The sequence below is a fragment of the Nanorana parkeri genome, unplaced genomic scaffold (genome assembly GCF_000935625.1).
Source record: "Nanorana parkeri isolate BGI_ZX_2015 unplaced genomic scaffold, ASM93562v1 scaffold90, whole genome shotgun sequence".
Lineage (NCBI taxonomy): Eukaryota > Metazoa > Chordata > Amphibia > Anura > Dicroglossidae > Nanorana > Nanorana parkeri.
The window spans coordinates 1,959,237-1,976,711 of NW_017306358.1; the positions used below are offsets into that span (position 1 = coordinate 1,959,237).

The 17,475-nt window shown below is 40.6% G+C and overlaps 1 protein-coding gene across 1 annotated transcript in view; it reads left to right on the forward strand.

Annotated features, from left to right (window-relative positions):
• LRRK2 (leucine rich repeat kinase 2) overlaps positions 1 to 17,475 on the forward strand; it is a 149,608-nt gene that overhangs the window by 86,428 nt on the left and 45,705 nt on the right. Inside the window, exons 33-41 of the mRNA XM_018552518.1 lie at positions 150 to 368; positions 3,034 to 3,235; positions 3,974 to 4,066; positions 5,574 to 5,757; positions 12,032 to 12,186; positions 13,401 to 13,547; positions 13,891 to 14,082; positions 16,288 to 16,434; positions 16,543 to 16,643. Coding sequence (XP_018408020.1) covers positions 150 to 368; positions 3,034 to 3,235; positions 3,974 to 4,066; positions 5,574 to 5,757; positions 12,032 to 12,186; positions 13,401 to 13,547; positions 13,891 to 14,082; positions 16,288 to 16,434; positions 16,543 to 16,643 — 1,440 coding nt within the window. The remainder of the gene's footprint in view (positions 1 to 149; positions 369 to 3,033; positions 3,236 to 3,973; positions 4,067 to 5,573; positions 5,758 to 12,031; positions 12,187 to 13,400; positions 13,548 to 13,890; positions 14,083 to 16,287; positions 16,435 to 16,542; positions 16,644 to 17,475) is intronic.

Below are 17,475 nucleotides of genomic sequence, written 5' to 3' on the forward strand. Positions count from 1 at the left end.
CAAAAGTCTTTGTCTTCAGTGGCAGTCATTACTGTGAGTTACTAGTTTAACTTGCAGTTTCAGAATATGTGTTCAGTACTGTTTTTATCATGTATAATATGGGCGTTTTCTTCCATTTTTTATTTAACCTTTTTTATAACCCCCTGCAGGCTCGTGCTTCATCTTCTCCTGTTATTCTTGTGGGGACACACCTAGATGTTTCAGATGAGAAACAGCGGAAAGCCTGCATAAACAAAATAAAAATGGAACTATGTAATCAACGTGAGCTTCCATGTGTCCAGGATTATCACTTTGTGAATGCTACTGAGGATTCTGATGCTTTGGTGAAGCTTAGAAAGTCCATTATCAAAGAATGTTTGAACTTCAAAGTAATAATATCTCCAGCAAAATTCCAGGCAGACCTACAATGTGTATTTAATGAAGTTATGTGTATTTATTTAAAAAGTCATATTTTTTTGTTACATCCAGCTAGTTTAAGTACTTGAATCTGATTTTGGTATCAGCCCCTTGTAATCACTTGTACAACAGAAATCAGACTGGTGGTGGCAAGGGCAGCACTTGCTATAGGACCATGCTTAGAAGTGGCAAGAGCAGTTTGAGAGGTGAGCTGCTGCTGCACCTGCACCGTTCAGTCACAGGCATGAATTAAAATACAAATCCCCTGGCAGAACAAACAGCTCCCATATATAACTTTGAACGGTGTATTTAATGGTTTGCCTTAAGTTCGGCTTTAAATCATTTGCTTTTCATTTTATTTGCAGGTTTAGCTTGAAATTTGTCATTGCTTTTGAAACTTATGTTGAATTCAGATTGCTTATTTTTTTTTAATACTGTAATCCTAAACAAAATTACAATGTATACCCGGTGAAGAAGGTAGCATTATATTTACTTGTCCGGTGGACTGTTTTCTGAAACTCGTACAATGTAGCACAGCACCTGGTACTGATCCTAACTTGCGCTTCTGGCTGTATGGAAGAACATGTCTCCCCTGGACTCCTGTTTCACCAATGTTTCCTGCAGTGACTAGTGGTCAGCAGGATAGACTTTTTGACAAGCCCGAGGAATTGTGTTGGATTGTTGCTGGGAGTTCTGCTACAGAGTGACGTTTTAGCAAAATTACAAACAGGCAGATAAGTTGATGGCTGCTTTCTTCAGGTTACTGCTGTTGTAATTCTGTTACCCCCTGACAGGGTTACTTTAAACATCTATGGTAGCCTCAGGCTATCAGTTTGCAGGTTTTTAGGACATCAAAAATTGTCCATCATTAAATCAATATGCATTTTAACCAGGGTCCCCATACATTTATTGTAGGATTCCAGCTAGCTTGACAACTCGCAGGTTGTGCATAATTTAGACCAGGGCTCAAAATTTCCACTCGCCTACTCGCATTTGGCGAGTAAAAATAAAGTGGAAATTTGGGTCTCCCAAGTTCCAGTCCGCGGGCCGGTACTATGTGGCTCGCAGCCAGCTGACATGTCAGGCACACGGTCGCAGACCGCGTACCTTACTTGCGGGAGCAGCTCCACCGTCTGCATCTGTGTCGAATGCAGACCGCAGAGCTGCTCCTGTCAGCTCCGGCTTCCTTCGCCCGAAGCTCTGACAGTTCTGAGCTCCAGCTGAAAGAAAGGATGTATGTGAGAAGGATCAATCCCTGGTTATCTGGGGGTGGTTAGTGAGATCTGCTGCAGACCTCTCTAATCACTCCCAGATAACCAGGGATCGATCCGGCCCACAGCCTCCTCCCTGCAAAGACGTGAGGAGGCGGGGGGCAGTGAGTGTGTTATTATTTTGTGTGGGGGAGGTGTTTGTAAGGGGGAGGGTATTATTTTGTGTGTGGGGGGGTTAATAAGGGGGAGTATATTATTTTGTGATTTTAAGCTGCCTATACACCTTACAACCATCACACGACGTTCGTTATGCGATGGTTGTTAGGTCATTAAAATTTAGTACGATCTGCCCATCTTGGACAGCGCTTGCGCACATCGGCCGTGCGGCATTCGTCTTCCGACCACGCCACCAACCCGCCAAAAATCGTACGATTTTCAGCAGGTTTTCCAGCGTGCTTGGAAGACGAAAGTCCTACAACCTTACAGTAGAAGCAGTCGCACGCTGCCCATACACCTGCCGATTACCGTACGATAATCGACAGGTGTATTGGCACCTTTAGTGTATGTGTATATTAGGCCCCCTACAGTATATTTCAGGTGTGATTAGAGATTCCTGTATCAGGAACTTTCGTTTTTCTGCAGCAGGAATCACTAATCTGCCGTTTACACGCGGCAATTATCGTAAAATAAGAATTATCATAAGATTATTTAAGAGGGTGTGTTCAGGGGCGGAGTTCAGCCCTGGGGCAGGGTAAGGGTTAGATGGCGCCACTGGTGGCTAGTATCTCTTGAGGCCTGGCTAGTAGCGCAGGACTTGACATTTTGAGCCCTGATTTACGCTACCTGCATCACAGGTATTGAGAGATCAGTGAAGTTCAGCTTCTCTAGAGCAGAAGGAATTGGTGCTATGTAGGTGATTACAGAAGTTAATTTAAAATTTTTACGCAAAATCCGTTGCAGTGTTTTTTTAATACACAACTTTTAAAATTCTGTAAAACTTCCATGTACAATTTTGTAAAGTATTTTAGCAAAATTCTGTGTTTTGGTGGTATGCAACAAAAAGCTTTGAAAATAGAGGAATTTTTATCAAACATTCACACATGGAATAAAGCGCCACGTTTTACCAGCAAATGATGATTCTAGTATGGTTGTTGGTAGGCAGAATTATCTGAAATATTTCATTTGTCGTGTCATGTAATTAGTAACATATTTAGTAATCTTTGTTTTTTAGTAAAATGCCAATCCATATATTTATGTGACAGCAATGATTCTAACACCTATGCATTAGTTTTTTTTATGGTTCATAGAAACATGTCCGCCTTGAAATTGTTAGGAATCAATCATACCAGTTCTACAAGTAAAATTAGTTTTATTTTAATTGTTTTAATTTTAAGCAGTAACATTTTAATTACGTATTTTTGTACAGATACGAGACCAGCCAGTTCTGGGACAGCTTATTCCAGACAGTTACCTTGAGCTTGAAAAAAGAATTCTTATTGAAAGAAAAAATGCCCCTGCTGAATTCCCTGTAGTCAGCCGTAAAAGGATGTTGGAAATTGTAGAGGAAAACCAGTTGCATTTGGATGAAAATGAACTTCCACATGCAGTTCATTTTCTAAAGGAGTCTGGTAATGTACTTATTAATCCAATATTTTTCTTGCCGAGATGTAGGAATTGAACTTTTAGCCAGTAAACACAGCCTGATGGTAATTGAATTTTAGTGGCATGTACCATCAGCATTTCTAATATACTTGACTCTGTACTTTCTGAACTAAAGAGTATTTCGCTATATTGCAGTTTATATTATGTACTTATTGAACTTCTACAGGCTTTTAGAGCGGCAAAGGATGCATTTTCCCTTACGTAATTTCAAAACTTAGGCTGAGTGTTTCTTTTTAGAAATACAAGTAATTAAAGCACGTAGCATGGTTTCAAAACTTAAAGACTTGCCTACCTGCTGGGCCAGGAATTGTTATTATGGGTTTTTATTTTGTGTACATTGTTTTTGTTCCAATTGTGCATGCAGCTTGAGTGTTCATTTAGGTGTTTAGGCATCTCTAATTTTTAGCAACGGACAGTGATTTTGTTGTGCTTTTTTTTTTTTTAAACTCACCATACATATTCTAAATACAGCCAATTATTCCTATAAGCCACAAAATGCAGGTGCATTTGTTCAGAATACCACATTTTACTATCAGAACTAGTAGTAGTAAAAAATTAACTTAATGAAAACATGCTATTCATTACTACGTTGCCTTTCTATTCTGTTATTGTTTTTGCATGTGTACAAGCGTTCTGCTTAATCTGTACTAATTATTGCGGACCCTGAATGTTAATTGATGATGTTGATGCTTATATTTTCATAGGGGTGCTATTGCATTTCGAGGATCCTGCTCTTCAGCTTCAAGACCTGTATTTTGTGGATCCTCAATGGCTTTGTAAAATCATGGCACAGGTGATGCATTAATGTCCTATTGCAGTAGCTTGCTTTAACTCTTATGAACAAACTCAAATTTAGTGGTGTACTTCACAGCTTACCCACTTCCTTTCTGGCCACTGTATATAAACGGACAGTAGTTGGCGTGGTTATTCTGGGAAGACGCACCTGTACGTCCTCCTTGAATGTTCCAGTACATCCTGCTGTGACATTAAACTGTGGAGAGCATCGGCTGCAGGCAAAGAGCTGATTGGACCAGCTGTGTGTTTGTTATGGCTCTGATGACCAATCACATGGCAATGCTTTCATTACCAAGCCATTCCCTTCCTCATACAACAAAGGAGAGAACGGGAACAAAATATTTAACAATGTATTAGTCTCTGATTAAAAAAGCTGCAGCAGCACCCACAAATGATAAAGCTTATAATCATTCGTAACCCTTGATCTGTGCCCCAACATTTAAAAAAAATAAAAAAGTTGGCAAATAGGTAATAACTTGTCTGTGCCGCTCACTCCCGGCTGTAGAACCCAGCTTACGGAATGGCCGTGCACGAGGAAGTGTGTGTGTGCGCATGCACACTCAATATTACCAGAGGGGAGAGGAGGAGAGACAGTGTATCTAAAACCTCTGTTTTTAACCTTAGTGTTTAGACAGGTTTTTTTTTGGCTTGTGGGCTTGTGAGCGTGCTGGGAAACTTTTTGCTGTTGTACTGTATAAAGCCCTTCCATGTGCACCTTGCTTGAAAGCTGGTTATGTGTTGATGAGTGCGTTTGCCATTTGTTTTGCTTGAGTGTAAGTGAAAGCACGCAGCCAGGAGCATGCACGCAGGACAGACTCCATAGGACACATAGGAGTCTGCACTGGATCGGAGAGCGGCACCAGCGCTGGAGGAACTGTGGCAAACGAGTGGAAGGAAGATGATCGCATCAAGAGGCATCACATAAGGTAAGTACTTCAAGCAGCATTGGGGGAAAAAATTTGAGCCTTTAATGTCACTTTAACCCCCTTCACCTTCCTTTATACTGCACATCTGTACATTACCTTCACCTCCTCCCTATGTGTATGACCTGAACATTTAGTGTATCTTGTGCACCATTACCAAGTTCCAGTTTTAACCATCTCAATACCAGCATGTCTTTTTATTTCCAAAAAAATGTGGCAAAAATTAGATCACCTCGGGGTGTCTATTTTCCAAAAAGGGGTCATTTTGGGTGTTTTCATGCTGTCCTGGCCATTTTTCTTCTTTTTTTTTGCAATGTTCTCGAACAAAAAATTTAAGGGAAATTGTAGTATTTAAAAAAAAAAACATTTGGGCACAGTGGTTACTCAATTTGACCAAAAGATTACTCTAGATGTATCGAAAAACATATATGTGAAATTCTGTGTTGTATGAAGGAGTAATTGTCAGTCAAGCTTTTTCAGCACTGAAAACCGTTCAGTAATAACGGTGATTAATACTGAAATGTATTTTTGTTGATTTTCTCATTATTGTAAGTTTCATAGAAATAACTGCAAAACTGTCATGATGTATGTGTGTGTGTGTGTGTGTGTATGTATGTATGTATGTATGTATATGTGTGTGTGTGTATATATATATTTCTTTCCAAGAAAAAAAAGTTTCCTAAAAACTACATGTCTCAGTACTTCAAGCTATTGGAAAAGTTCCAGATTGCTTTACCCCTTGGTGAAGACCAGCTTCTCATTCCAAGCAGGTATTTTAGCACAACTAGTCTTTATATTCTTTTAGGGGGTTTTTCCGCTTTAAATCAAAAGCAACCCAAACATTGATTGTGACAACTTTTATTAAATATTTCAGTGCTGTTATAAATAAGTAATCTGACTAGTCTATTTATGTGGGGACGCACTGGGGGCCCCAGCATGCATTTTGCATTGCTGGGCCTCCAGTGTGTCCCTGCACCTTTTGAGGAGGAGTAGGCAACCTCCAGGTACACCTGCATTTAATTTATCGACTGCATTAATATGCTCTAAAATGGAGACTCATAAAAAGAGTTAGGACCACACTTCACAGAGGAGCCTTGACAGGGCAATGCGGCTTTTACATATTTTTGGCCAAAGGTTTGTTTAACGCATACTGTTGACAGGGTACTTTGCTTTGTTGCAGGCTAGCTGGCAGGTGTGCTGGGGACTTTTTTTGTGTTTTGTATTGCTGTAAGCCTTCCCATGTGCACCCTGCTACAAAGGCTGCTTATAAATTTATGCGGTTACCATTTATTTCTAGTTATTAGGGAGATTCGCCCTCATGAAAATTGTTAGATGACACGGCAGTTAAGTTATATGTTTTGCCCTTCTCTCATTATCTTTACTGTGTTCTCTTCTAGGTGAAACCAGGGTTTGGATACTTGGCCATGCCTTAATCTTTTGGTCAGGGATTAGGGGCTTATGTTGGAGAGACCTTAAAGATCTAGTACTGCCCTTAATGTTTAGGTGACCTCTCCTATTTTGATTATACACTCTGGGTAAAATAAAAATAAAATACCTATTCTCTGAGCTAAAAAAAGGATTTACTCTTTCTTTGATTTCTTTTCCCTCATACTACGCTAATGTTTTTCCTGGAATTATCCCTGGAATCATATGGTTAGCTTCTGGGGATCTTGGTTACATAAATCAAAAATACAAATAAGTCAGGAAATGCACTGGGGCCTTCCAGAAATACATGTCCATTTTGGAATCTGTTCTGATCTTTTTTTTTCAGGTTTTCCTATTGACATGTGGGATTAGTGGTCTGAAAATTGGCCTTTATGTTTTTCTTGTTTGGTTAGAGAAAATATTTTGTTTTGCTTGGGGAGCCTTTCTAGTCTACAGTTTAGTTGGTCAGCTGGCAGGGCTTTCATCTAGAGCAGTGGTTCTCAACCTATACCCAGGTCGCACCGCAGTGAAACGCACAGCATTGTGGTACCGCACGTTCCGTTGCAGCCGATCAAATTGTGGGTGGGAGGTGCGTTTGGGGTGCCATTCATATGAATGGCAATGCAACAGAACGGGACTGTGCGATTAATGCACTGTACTAGTGTGAACGGGCCATATGTGCATTGCTGGTACAGCTCCCAGTTGTGCCCTGCAGAGGTGCCGGGAGCCAGAATGTGACGTCAGTCTGGTCCAGGCATCTCTACGGGAAATGCAAGGGTTCTGTAAGCAATGCACATATGGATGGAGCTCCCTTGCTGCCCATAACCCCAGCCCACCCCACCTCACCTCACCTCAAGCTGACACTTGGCATCAGGCAGCATGAATAGCTGCTTGGTGTGAGAACTGACAGTGCTGCGCTAGGGGGAGGCTGAGGAGCCTCTCAACTAGAAAAGTGGAAAGCGTGCCGTGACCCACTGAACACGGGTCGCGACCCACTTTTGGGTCACGACCCACCAGTTGAGAACCAAGGATCTAGAGGGACAACTTTAATTTTGAGTTCTTGTGTTGTTTATATTTATGTGGTCATCCTGAGCTTTATGGCTAGGCATTTTCATTTAATGAATATCTTTGGGTTAGCCCTTAAGTAAACACCACAGCCTTTCATGAGAATATTTTGAGTTTAGTCTATTTTTTCTTATATTTTTGGACACTATGGACACTAATATACTCACAATAAGGCCCCATTCATATCGGTAGGTTTATGTGTGATTAGTGATTCCTGCATCGTGACCTTGCGTTTTCCTGAAGCAGGTATCCCTAATCTGGCGTTTACAAGTGGCCGCTGTCACCCATTCAAGTTAATGATCAGGTGACAGTAGCTACATGTAAACGCCTTCATACCGCATGTAATAATATGTGATATTATTACATGCGGTTAGAAAATACTCTCCCTGGATTCACAATCGATGCGTCCAGGGAGAGCGATTCCTAACCAAATGTAATCATATAACATATTGCATGTGGTGTGCAGGCATTTACATGCAGCTGCTGTCACCTGATCATTAACTTGAATGGGTGACAGCGATCACTTGTATATGCCAGATTAGGGATTCCTACTGCAGGAAAATGCAGGTTCCTGACTGTCAAAGACAGCTAATAGCATGTGAGAAAATTAAAATAACACTAGTCCTTCCCGATGTTTAAAAATTACACATTGCAGAGAGAGATCAGGTGCTCGCTCATAGAGCTCTTCCACACTCCTAATGTATTCAGTCTGTAAATCGCAAAGAGCCATACTCTGATGCCAAAACACCAATAAAAACAACTTTTTTGACTACAACAAGATTCTGCTCAGTCCCTCTCAAGGTCTGCTCTGCTCTAACATGTTTCACCACAAAAAGAGGTCACAAACAGAGGTAAGGACAGCTGGCGGTTCCAGCCTTCATTTTCCATTGGGAAAGGTGGGAGCTGCTGATTGCCGCCGCCATTTTAAAACTGAGCTGGAACACATAATCCCTATCCCAGTACCATTTTAAACAGCGGTTTAAACTGAAGAGGTTAAGTTTAGGTTGGATTGTTTATAATTTGTGTGTTTATGCTGAGCTTTTTGGCTAGATTTGTGTTACTTTTACCTGCCTGATTTAAAAAATATCTTTATATTTGTGTTACCCACCTTAAATAAACACCTTGGCCTTTCAGAGTTTTTTGTCTTTTATTTTTTTTTAAATTTTAAATGTTGGTTTTGTTTGTTCTTGAGATTTTCGGTAATGTGCGACTGCAACCAGTGGGTTTTAATTGTTAATGGTTGTTTGTTGTCTCATAGACTACCTATTTATCTTAAGCAGTCATTGAAATTGTGTCATTTATTAGGTGTGTAACACCCATGGTAGAAAATATGCAGAAGTTGTACTTAAATTATAACTAAAACTAAAAGCAAAAAGTTAATATATTACAGCTTACCTTATGTGGTGCCTGCATGTGTTTTGTTTTTATAGATTAACCACTTGAAGACCAGGGTGTTAAACCCCCTTCCTGGCTTGGCCATTGTTCAGTATTCAGTGCTTTGGTTCTTTGACGTTTATTCCGTCATGCAACGTTGTACTGAAACAAATTTTATACCATTTGTTTTGGGGACATATAAAGCTTTCTTTTGGTGGTATTTAATCACCACTGGGGCTTTTATTTTTTCTATATAACAAAAAAATTAGGGCTGCGGAAATTAACGATTAATTCCTCGATTTAATCGTAAATTTTTTTGATTAACATTTTTTTGATCGTTACTCACCTCTTTGCCGACTTCCGGGATGTCCGTAACGCCACCGGACTCCTCCCCCCCTTCCCCGAGTGGCTCCGTAGGCTACCGAAGGGAAGGTGGGAGGAGTCCGGTGACATCCTTCTATAGTGCAGTGCATGCTGTGCTGGTTTTCCTGCTGTCACAGATCTCTCCACCATTGAAGACGCCGCTCTCAGTCTCCAGCTCAACCCCTCCTGCATCGTGGGTTTCTGTCTCACTCTGCTGACATCCAGAAACCACAAGTAGCCTGGGTCGTCTGACCCTACCTTCAGTCCTGTTACAAACGTTATCCTGATCGTTATAACTAGAGGTGGACTGGGATTGCTTAGGGAACAGCACCACCTAGTGGGGACTCCTAATAGAGCCTGCTGCTTATTTCCTATGAGGTATACTGGACTATGCTATAAATGCATGGAGATAACCATTGATGATTATTGCCTATACCCTAGACCAGTGCCCCCCAACCTTTTTATCGCCGCGGACCGGTCAACGTTTGATAATTTTACCGTGGCCCGCTGAGGGGGGACGTTGATTGTTTATTAAATCAAAACAATCTAAAATATAATTTTAATTTAATTGTATTTAAAAATGCCTTCAAAATAAAATACAGTTACACCAAAAAATGAAAGCTTTGGAATTCTTCACCTATTCCACCACCGAAAAACTGGGCGAGATTACGTTAAAATGTGTGACCACGTCACTGGTCACACATTCTAACGTAGTCTCAAACTTTGATAGATCACATGCCTACCTGTAATCATTTAATCAGAGAAATAGATTATGATAGGGAACATTACAGTGTAATATTCCCCATTATAATTCACTTTTCTAATTACATAAAATAGCAGTACATAACAGAGAAATAGATTATAATAGGGAACATCGGGACCGTGCACTGCCATATATTGCATGACCGGACCGCACTGAGACTGTGCGGCCCAATACCATTTGATCTGCGGACCGGTACCGGTCCACGGACCGGGGGTTGGGGAACACTGCCCTATACTGTGGATTACTGAACTGTGTAATTACTACTAATTTATAACTCCAATACTGATATTACTCACAATCTGTGTGGTGACTTCTGAACTGTGAGGTTACTACCTAGTGTTACTACCAAGTTTAACCAACTACATTGGCCTATACACATACAGCACAGCAATGAAGTAATAAAATGAACTAGGATCACACTAATCCAGCACGTTATTATTCTGAATTGCCCCACTCAAGTGGCGGCCATATTGAGTGGGCACAAGAGATTAATAACGTGCTTGATTAGTGTGATCCTAGTTCATTTTATTACTTCATTGCTGTGTTGTATGTGTATAGGCCAATGTAGTTGGATCTGTATGTGCGTTATAATTAATCAATTAAAAAAAAATGTTTATTAATCGAACACGAAAATTTTTATGATTAACAGCCCTAAAAACATTACCCTAAATTTGAAAAAACTTTATGAAATGTTATGAAACATTTATTATCACCCCAATTTTTTGGTAAAACATAAAAGACAGGGTCATGTCAGGTAAATAGACACCAAACATGTCAAGCCGTTAAATCACAGAAAACGACCACACCCAAAATTGGCCATAGGCGATGCTTTAAACGCTTTTACCGCTCATCAGTTTAGTGTCATCTGTAATTAATGGCCCTAACATTATTGCACTCACTCCGTGTGCGGCGTAATGGGCGCAATCGTTGTTTTTGCAATAGGCGCACCCGACGCATGTGTATGTGGCGGGGCAGGAGACTTTAACCCCTTCGTGACTGACGACGTACAGTGTACGTCGCCAGCATCGGGGCTGTTTAAACAGACTCCCGGCCACTTTTGCCGCCGGGACTCTGTTTAAACTTGTAGAGCCGACTGTCGGCTTTACAACAGAAGCGATCCTGGCGACTTACCTGTCGCCAGATTGCTTCTGTGTCCCGAAGAAGGGGCCACCCCGCCGGACACCGCCGCCGTGCTTCCCGGGCTCCGTTGCCCCTCCTTGGTGTCCGCGGGGAGCTGGGGAGGAGGTCGACGAACTTCCATTCATCGATCCCCTCCCCGTTCTATGGGACCGGGAGCGATGCAGATTGCAACTATTTTTTGTGTTATAAAAAAAAATTCACTTTTTTTTAGCTTTATTTTTTTTATGCTTTAATTTTTTTTAACTTATTTTTTTTTTTTACACTTTGGCTAAGAAACCCCCTATGTGATAGCCATTTCAAATAACAGGTCCTCTTTATGGAGACATCAGAGGTCTCTAAGACCCCTAATGTCACCTAGGGACCCCCAGAGAAGCTGATGAAGAGATCTGCTCATATAAGGCTCCCGTCCGGCCGTTGGACAGGAGATGGTTAAGAACATTTTTAGAAAGTATTGAAACATATGTTGATCCTACCAGAAATGCAGTGTTCTTATTTCCCTAAGCTTAACAAAGGCACAAACAACTTTATTTATCTTTTGTAAACTACTAATCCCAGTACGCTATACTAGACATAAACGCAGGCAAACATGTTTAAAGTCTAGCCTGTGTTGCAGCCATGGCTTCTTCCATAGATAACAGTGGAGGAATAAACGTAGCCACCCAGAGGCAGGAATTATGTTATTTGCAGGATTACCTAGTGAAAATAAAGGGAAAAAGAAAATGAATGTAGGCACCTCATCTAAGGGCTGGTAAGCTGCAAAATATTCAGTTTTAGTTTGTGGGTTTAGATACGCTTTAAAATGAAGCTCCTAATAGATGCATTTTGTTGGAAATGTTATAAACAGACAGTTGACTACATGCATATGTGGCTTTCATGTCTTAACAACTGTATAAAGGTGTCATTTGCTTTTATAGTTTATCAGATCACCGGCCTGTGATAGAACTGCCTCATTGTGAAAATTCAGAAATCATCATACGATTATATGAAATGTCATACTTTCCCATGGGCCTCTGGTCTCGGCTCATTACCAGACTTCTGGAAGTGTCCTCATACATGCTTTGTGGCAGAGGTTAGTGATTTACTTTTTGTATATCAAACACTTGTTTTGGTCAGGGCTGGCATTTGTGATATTTGGCATACAGCCATATGTGCTTACTACATAAATGTTATCCAGGGTTCTATCTTGATTTATATTTTTGTACTTCATTCTTCTGCTCTGGTGCTGTGTGCTTACAAACATTCCGTGGATGTTTTTTTCCTCGACTTTTGATGTTGCAACTCCGTTAAAGGAAACCTGTAATTAGAATGAAAGTGGGGGGTAGAGGGCTCACGTAACCAAAATATGTATGCAGAAAAGGAAAGGAAACTGAAAGAAAAATCACAAGACCATAAATATGGGATACGATCTGTGCCATTATAGTCAATGAACATATTTTCATTTCTGCATACTCTTCTACTCTTCGCAGACCTGCTTCCAGGTGTTGCTTGTGTTTCATAATAATTAATGTTAACGGTATTTTTACATAGGCCCTATTCACATCTCTGTATTAACAATGCACTTAACAACTCCAGGAAAATCACATACCTCTGCATTGCAAGGGTTAAGTGCTTGTTGTGTCTAGGGGAGTCAAATAAAGCTGTATTATTAACCTGCTCCTTGGTCCTGCGGTGGTCGGTACTTGTTTCTCTCCCCCCTTCATTTTGGCTATGGAATGTCCCTGGGTCAGTGGGCCTGCATTAGATGTGATAATGTCAGCGGTCCTTAGACTACTGGAGCCCAGGGGAGAAGAGGTTACGGGGACTAGTCTAGCACCCCGCAGGGTTTGAGGATCAGGCAAGTAAATCTCCTTGAATTGCATCCCCTAGACAAAATGAGCACTCAAGCTTTACAATGCAGAACTAGCCCCACTGCATGGGTAAGGTTCTGAATTTTCTCGGTATTCTTCTTTAAGTGCATTGTTGATACAGAGATGTGAATACCGTTAACAAGAATGGAAAACTTGCCTTCACTAGGTTTATTAATAGAGGAAATGGGTAGAAATTATATTTCCCTTGAATAAAAATGCAAGAAGGTAGAATAAATGTACAGCGTTCATATCAAGTGAAACCACCATACTGCTGCACTAATGAACATCCTACATTGAGGTGGACAGTCAGTGACAGGAAAAGTACTGTTGAACCTCTTGTGTTAAATGTATTCGGCCATGCAAATTTACATTAACGTGAATGTTCTCTATACTCTATGTAAAAAAACTATTTGTATTGTGACTTTTGGAACCACAGAACGAGCACAGCGTCCCAACAGGATGTATTGGAGACAGGGTATCTATCTGAATTGGTCGCCGGAAGCTTACTGTTTAGTCGAGGCTGCAAGTCTACACAGCACTCCAAACAGTTTACTGAAAATCACTGTTCCATCTGGCAGAAAAGGTAAACCATGAATCTATGAAATACCAGTCATGTACGTGCATATTGGTGGAATGAAAATACTTAGGGTGATATATATGGAATAAAGGGAAAATATTGTGTATTTTCAGTGAGCACATATTTTGAGTTAGATCTGTGAAGGTTTTTATTTATCTAGGTCATGGAATAGCTAGAAGTAATAAGAGTGGCCAGTCAATTCTGAAAAGTGGCTTCTGCAGTTCATATGAAACCTACCTCAGTCCCTCAAATCCAGTTACCATGTTCTCATGGAATGTATTCTTTACACTTGTTAAAAAGCCTGTGTGTTGTTTTAAACATTAATCTGTATCTTTTTATTTATTGTTAGGTTGTATTTTGCTGGGGCATGTTGTGGATCATATTGATTCTCTCCTGGAGGAATGGTTTCCAGGTTTGCTGGAAACAGATATTTCTGGAGAAGGTGAAACTCTGCTGAAAAAATGGGTGTTATACAGCTTTGATGATGGGCAAGAGCACAAAAGAATTCTACTGTCTGATCTTCAAGCAAAAGCTGAGGAAGGCAAGCCAATAATGTTCTGAGATGCTATCTTTTTTCTACTGCAGCCAACTTTTGCCTGCCTGGTGACTGCACAGAAATTGAGAATATTTTTTGAATTGGGACGTAAATTGCCATAAAAAACAGCTTAGAAACGTACTTTTACTGCCAATTCCCCTCACTTCTATTTTTCTCCACATTATTCTAAACTAAAAAAAAAATGGTCTTAAATTGGGCAATAATAAATCATATGAATGTAATTATCTTTTTATTTTCCATGTCCTATATCTGGGGTGGGAACCTTTGGCCCTCCAGCTATGGTGCAACTACAAATCACATGATGCATCTGTCCTTCTCTTTGCTGCTCTTCCTTTTAAATCTGTATCTGTTCTCATGCTGGGCAGAACTTCTGTTTTGCAGCAGACTGCCTTGTCTCAGGAATGGATATATGGTGTCTGTGTATAGGTTTGTATAGGTTTGTAACCTGAGCCAGCACTACAGGAAGAGGCCCTGAGCTGCAAAGGGAAGTTCTCCCCAAGCATGAGAAGACATGAGGATTTAAAAGGAAGAGCAGCAAAGAGAAGGGAAACTACCATGGATTACAGTAAGGCACAGATTACAGTATTGGTTTATGTTAAAAAATCTGCGGGTTTAATGTCACTTTAAGTGTTTCTGAGTTTGCAGCCTTGACTTGTAAATAACCTTTTATGGTTAGTCACAAGGATAAGACTTAAGGCCTAATTTCGTACTAAAGTGGTCTCTGCCTTCCACCTCACCAGGACATTGGCCTGCCATCCTTATGTCTGGCATCAAAGCATCCTAAATAAATGTATTTCTATTGTTTGGGCATGGTTCGAGCTGTTTGAGTTTACTTATCTGCTACAGCTTCCATCCGCTAGTCTGACTCCCTCTTTGTCATTCTTGAGGGACCCCGTATGCTGCAGCCAGCTTTTTGTTCCATTATTGCTAGGTGGATTTGGCAAACTAGTCTGGCATCAAAGCATCCTAAATAAATGTATTTCTATTGTTTGGGCATGGTTCGAGCTGTTTGAGTTTACTTATCTGCTACAGCTTCCATCCGCTAGTCTGACTCCCTCTTTGTCATTCTTGAGGGACCCCGTATGCTGCAGCCAGCTTTTTGTTCCATTATTGCTAGGTGGATATGGCAAACTGACAGTCAGGCAAGGGCTCAGTCTACCAGGTGTTTAGTAGCTTAAATCTCTAAGGCTGCCACCTTTTTTGCTAAGCTTTACCTAGTGGATGCTGAGGCCTCTGCAGATTCTAGCTGCAGCCTCAGGGTCCTTCAGATAGCCCTCTAATATATGGGCCACTTCTGTTCCGGTTCCCCGTTGAGATTAGTTGTTTCCACAGGCCTGTTAGCCATTGCTTGCTGTGTTGTCTGCCCCTCTGTTCAGCTGCTTTGTATGTTAACTCCGTTGAAGAAAAAACTGTGTCCGGTAAAGAAGAATCAATAAAACAGGATTTTTGGCTTTCCTATAAAATCTGGTTCTTATAGTATATCACAAGCCATGAGACCCTCCCATAAACGGCCTGCTACACATCTGGGGCAGGCTGGGGGTGGAAGGGGTTATATAGGACTATCCTACAGCTTTGATTGATTTTCTGTGTGTCGTGTATCCTTTTGAGCCCAGCGTCTCACCCAGCTCACTGACTTTGCTAGTTGCCAGTAGCTGAGCGAGGTGCTCTGGCTGGCATCTCACCCTGCTCCTGGCAACCAGTGATGTTATGCCAGAAAGAGGTACTGTGCACCACCCCCCCAGCATGTGGTACATGGTTACCTACAGAATCCCTCCCCCATTCCACCCCCCCATGGAGAAAAGTGTAGGGACTCCCTGGGCTGCGATCCTCTGCAGCCTCCTGCCCTGTCAGACATTGGAAAAAGTGCTTGAAAGTATATATTTACCAGCTATGAAAAATAATAAGAAAGACTTGTAGAATAAAATGTTTTAGCACTATTAACATTAGTATAACTACAGTATGTTGTTTTTTTTACATTTTTTATAAAGGTACACTTGTAAATTTAGGTGATCCGTTGCTGTTGGGTTGCTGCAATTTGTAAATATACATACATTTTTACATTGCCCCTTATGATATGCATGTTACTTATATCATCCGGAAAATGATTACAGGTCATTAAGAAAGAAAGATATCTGAATGCATATAAAAGTAAGATTTTATCAACTTAAGTGTGATGTTTTAATTTGACAGGAGACTTACTGGTGAATCCTGAAGATCCAAGGTCTACAATTCCTATTTCTCAGATTGCACCGGACCTTGTTTTGGCTGATTTGCCCAGAAATATTATGTTAAACAGCGAGGAGTTGAAATTTGAGCAGTCTGCTGAGTTTTTACTGGGTTAGTGTCCTTTTCGATGTTATTTAATACCAGACCACTTAATTTTTCACTTTCTTTTCTGTTTCTCTTTTTTGCTCACTAATCTTATAGAATTGTCTATTATTGCAGGTGATGGCGGTTTTGGATCAGTTTATAGAGCTGTATATAAACACAAAGATGTGGCTGTTAAAATTTTTAATAAGCATACATCCCCAAGACTTTTAAGACAGGTAATTTCTGCAGTGTTTGTCTAGGCGTTATGATTTATTTTTCAGTAAATTTTATATAATTTTCTGAGTAAATTTTTATAATTATTTGATACATTTTTGATAATTTGCTTGTGTTTATAGATACTACTTTTAATTTGATTAAGCAGCTACCAGTTTTGTGTATTTTTGCATGCACATGAGAAATCTCTCAGTGCCAATTTGCATTTTTTTTAATACAGTACTGTGCAAAGGTTTTAGGCAGGTGTGAAAAAAATGGCGTAAAGTAAGAATGCTTTCAGAAATAGGTGTTTAGTTTATTTTTATCAATTCACAAAATGGAAAGTAAATGAACAGAAGAGAAACTCAAATCAAGTTAATATTTGGTGTGACCAGCCTTTGCCTTTAAAACCACATCAATACTTCTAGGTACACTTGCACACATATTTTGAAGGAACTCAGCAGGTACATTGTTCCAAACATCTTGGAGAACTAACCACCGATCGTCTGTGGATGTAGGCTGCCTCAAATCCTTCCGTCTCCATGTAATCCCAGACAGGCTCGATGATGATGAGGTCAGGGCTCTCATCAGCGGTTAAGCAGCTACTTTTTTTTACCCCCTGAAATGACTGAAATTTTCAAATGTTATCTGGGAGCTTTAGTGAACATAAAATCCTATTTCTCTCCCGTTCATTGAAGGACACAGGGAACAGATCGGAGATCATGTACTGTAGGGTAATATCGCCACCTGCAGGAGAAGGACGCTAGGCACAAAAAAACTAAAGACCAATTACAGCCTAGGGGCGGCCCCTGCCGGTGGCCAAACCCCCCACCTACTGAGAAGTCTCCAGTTTTT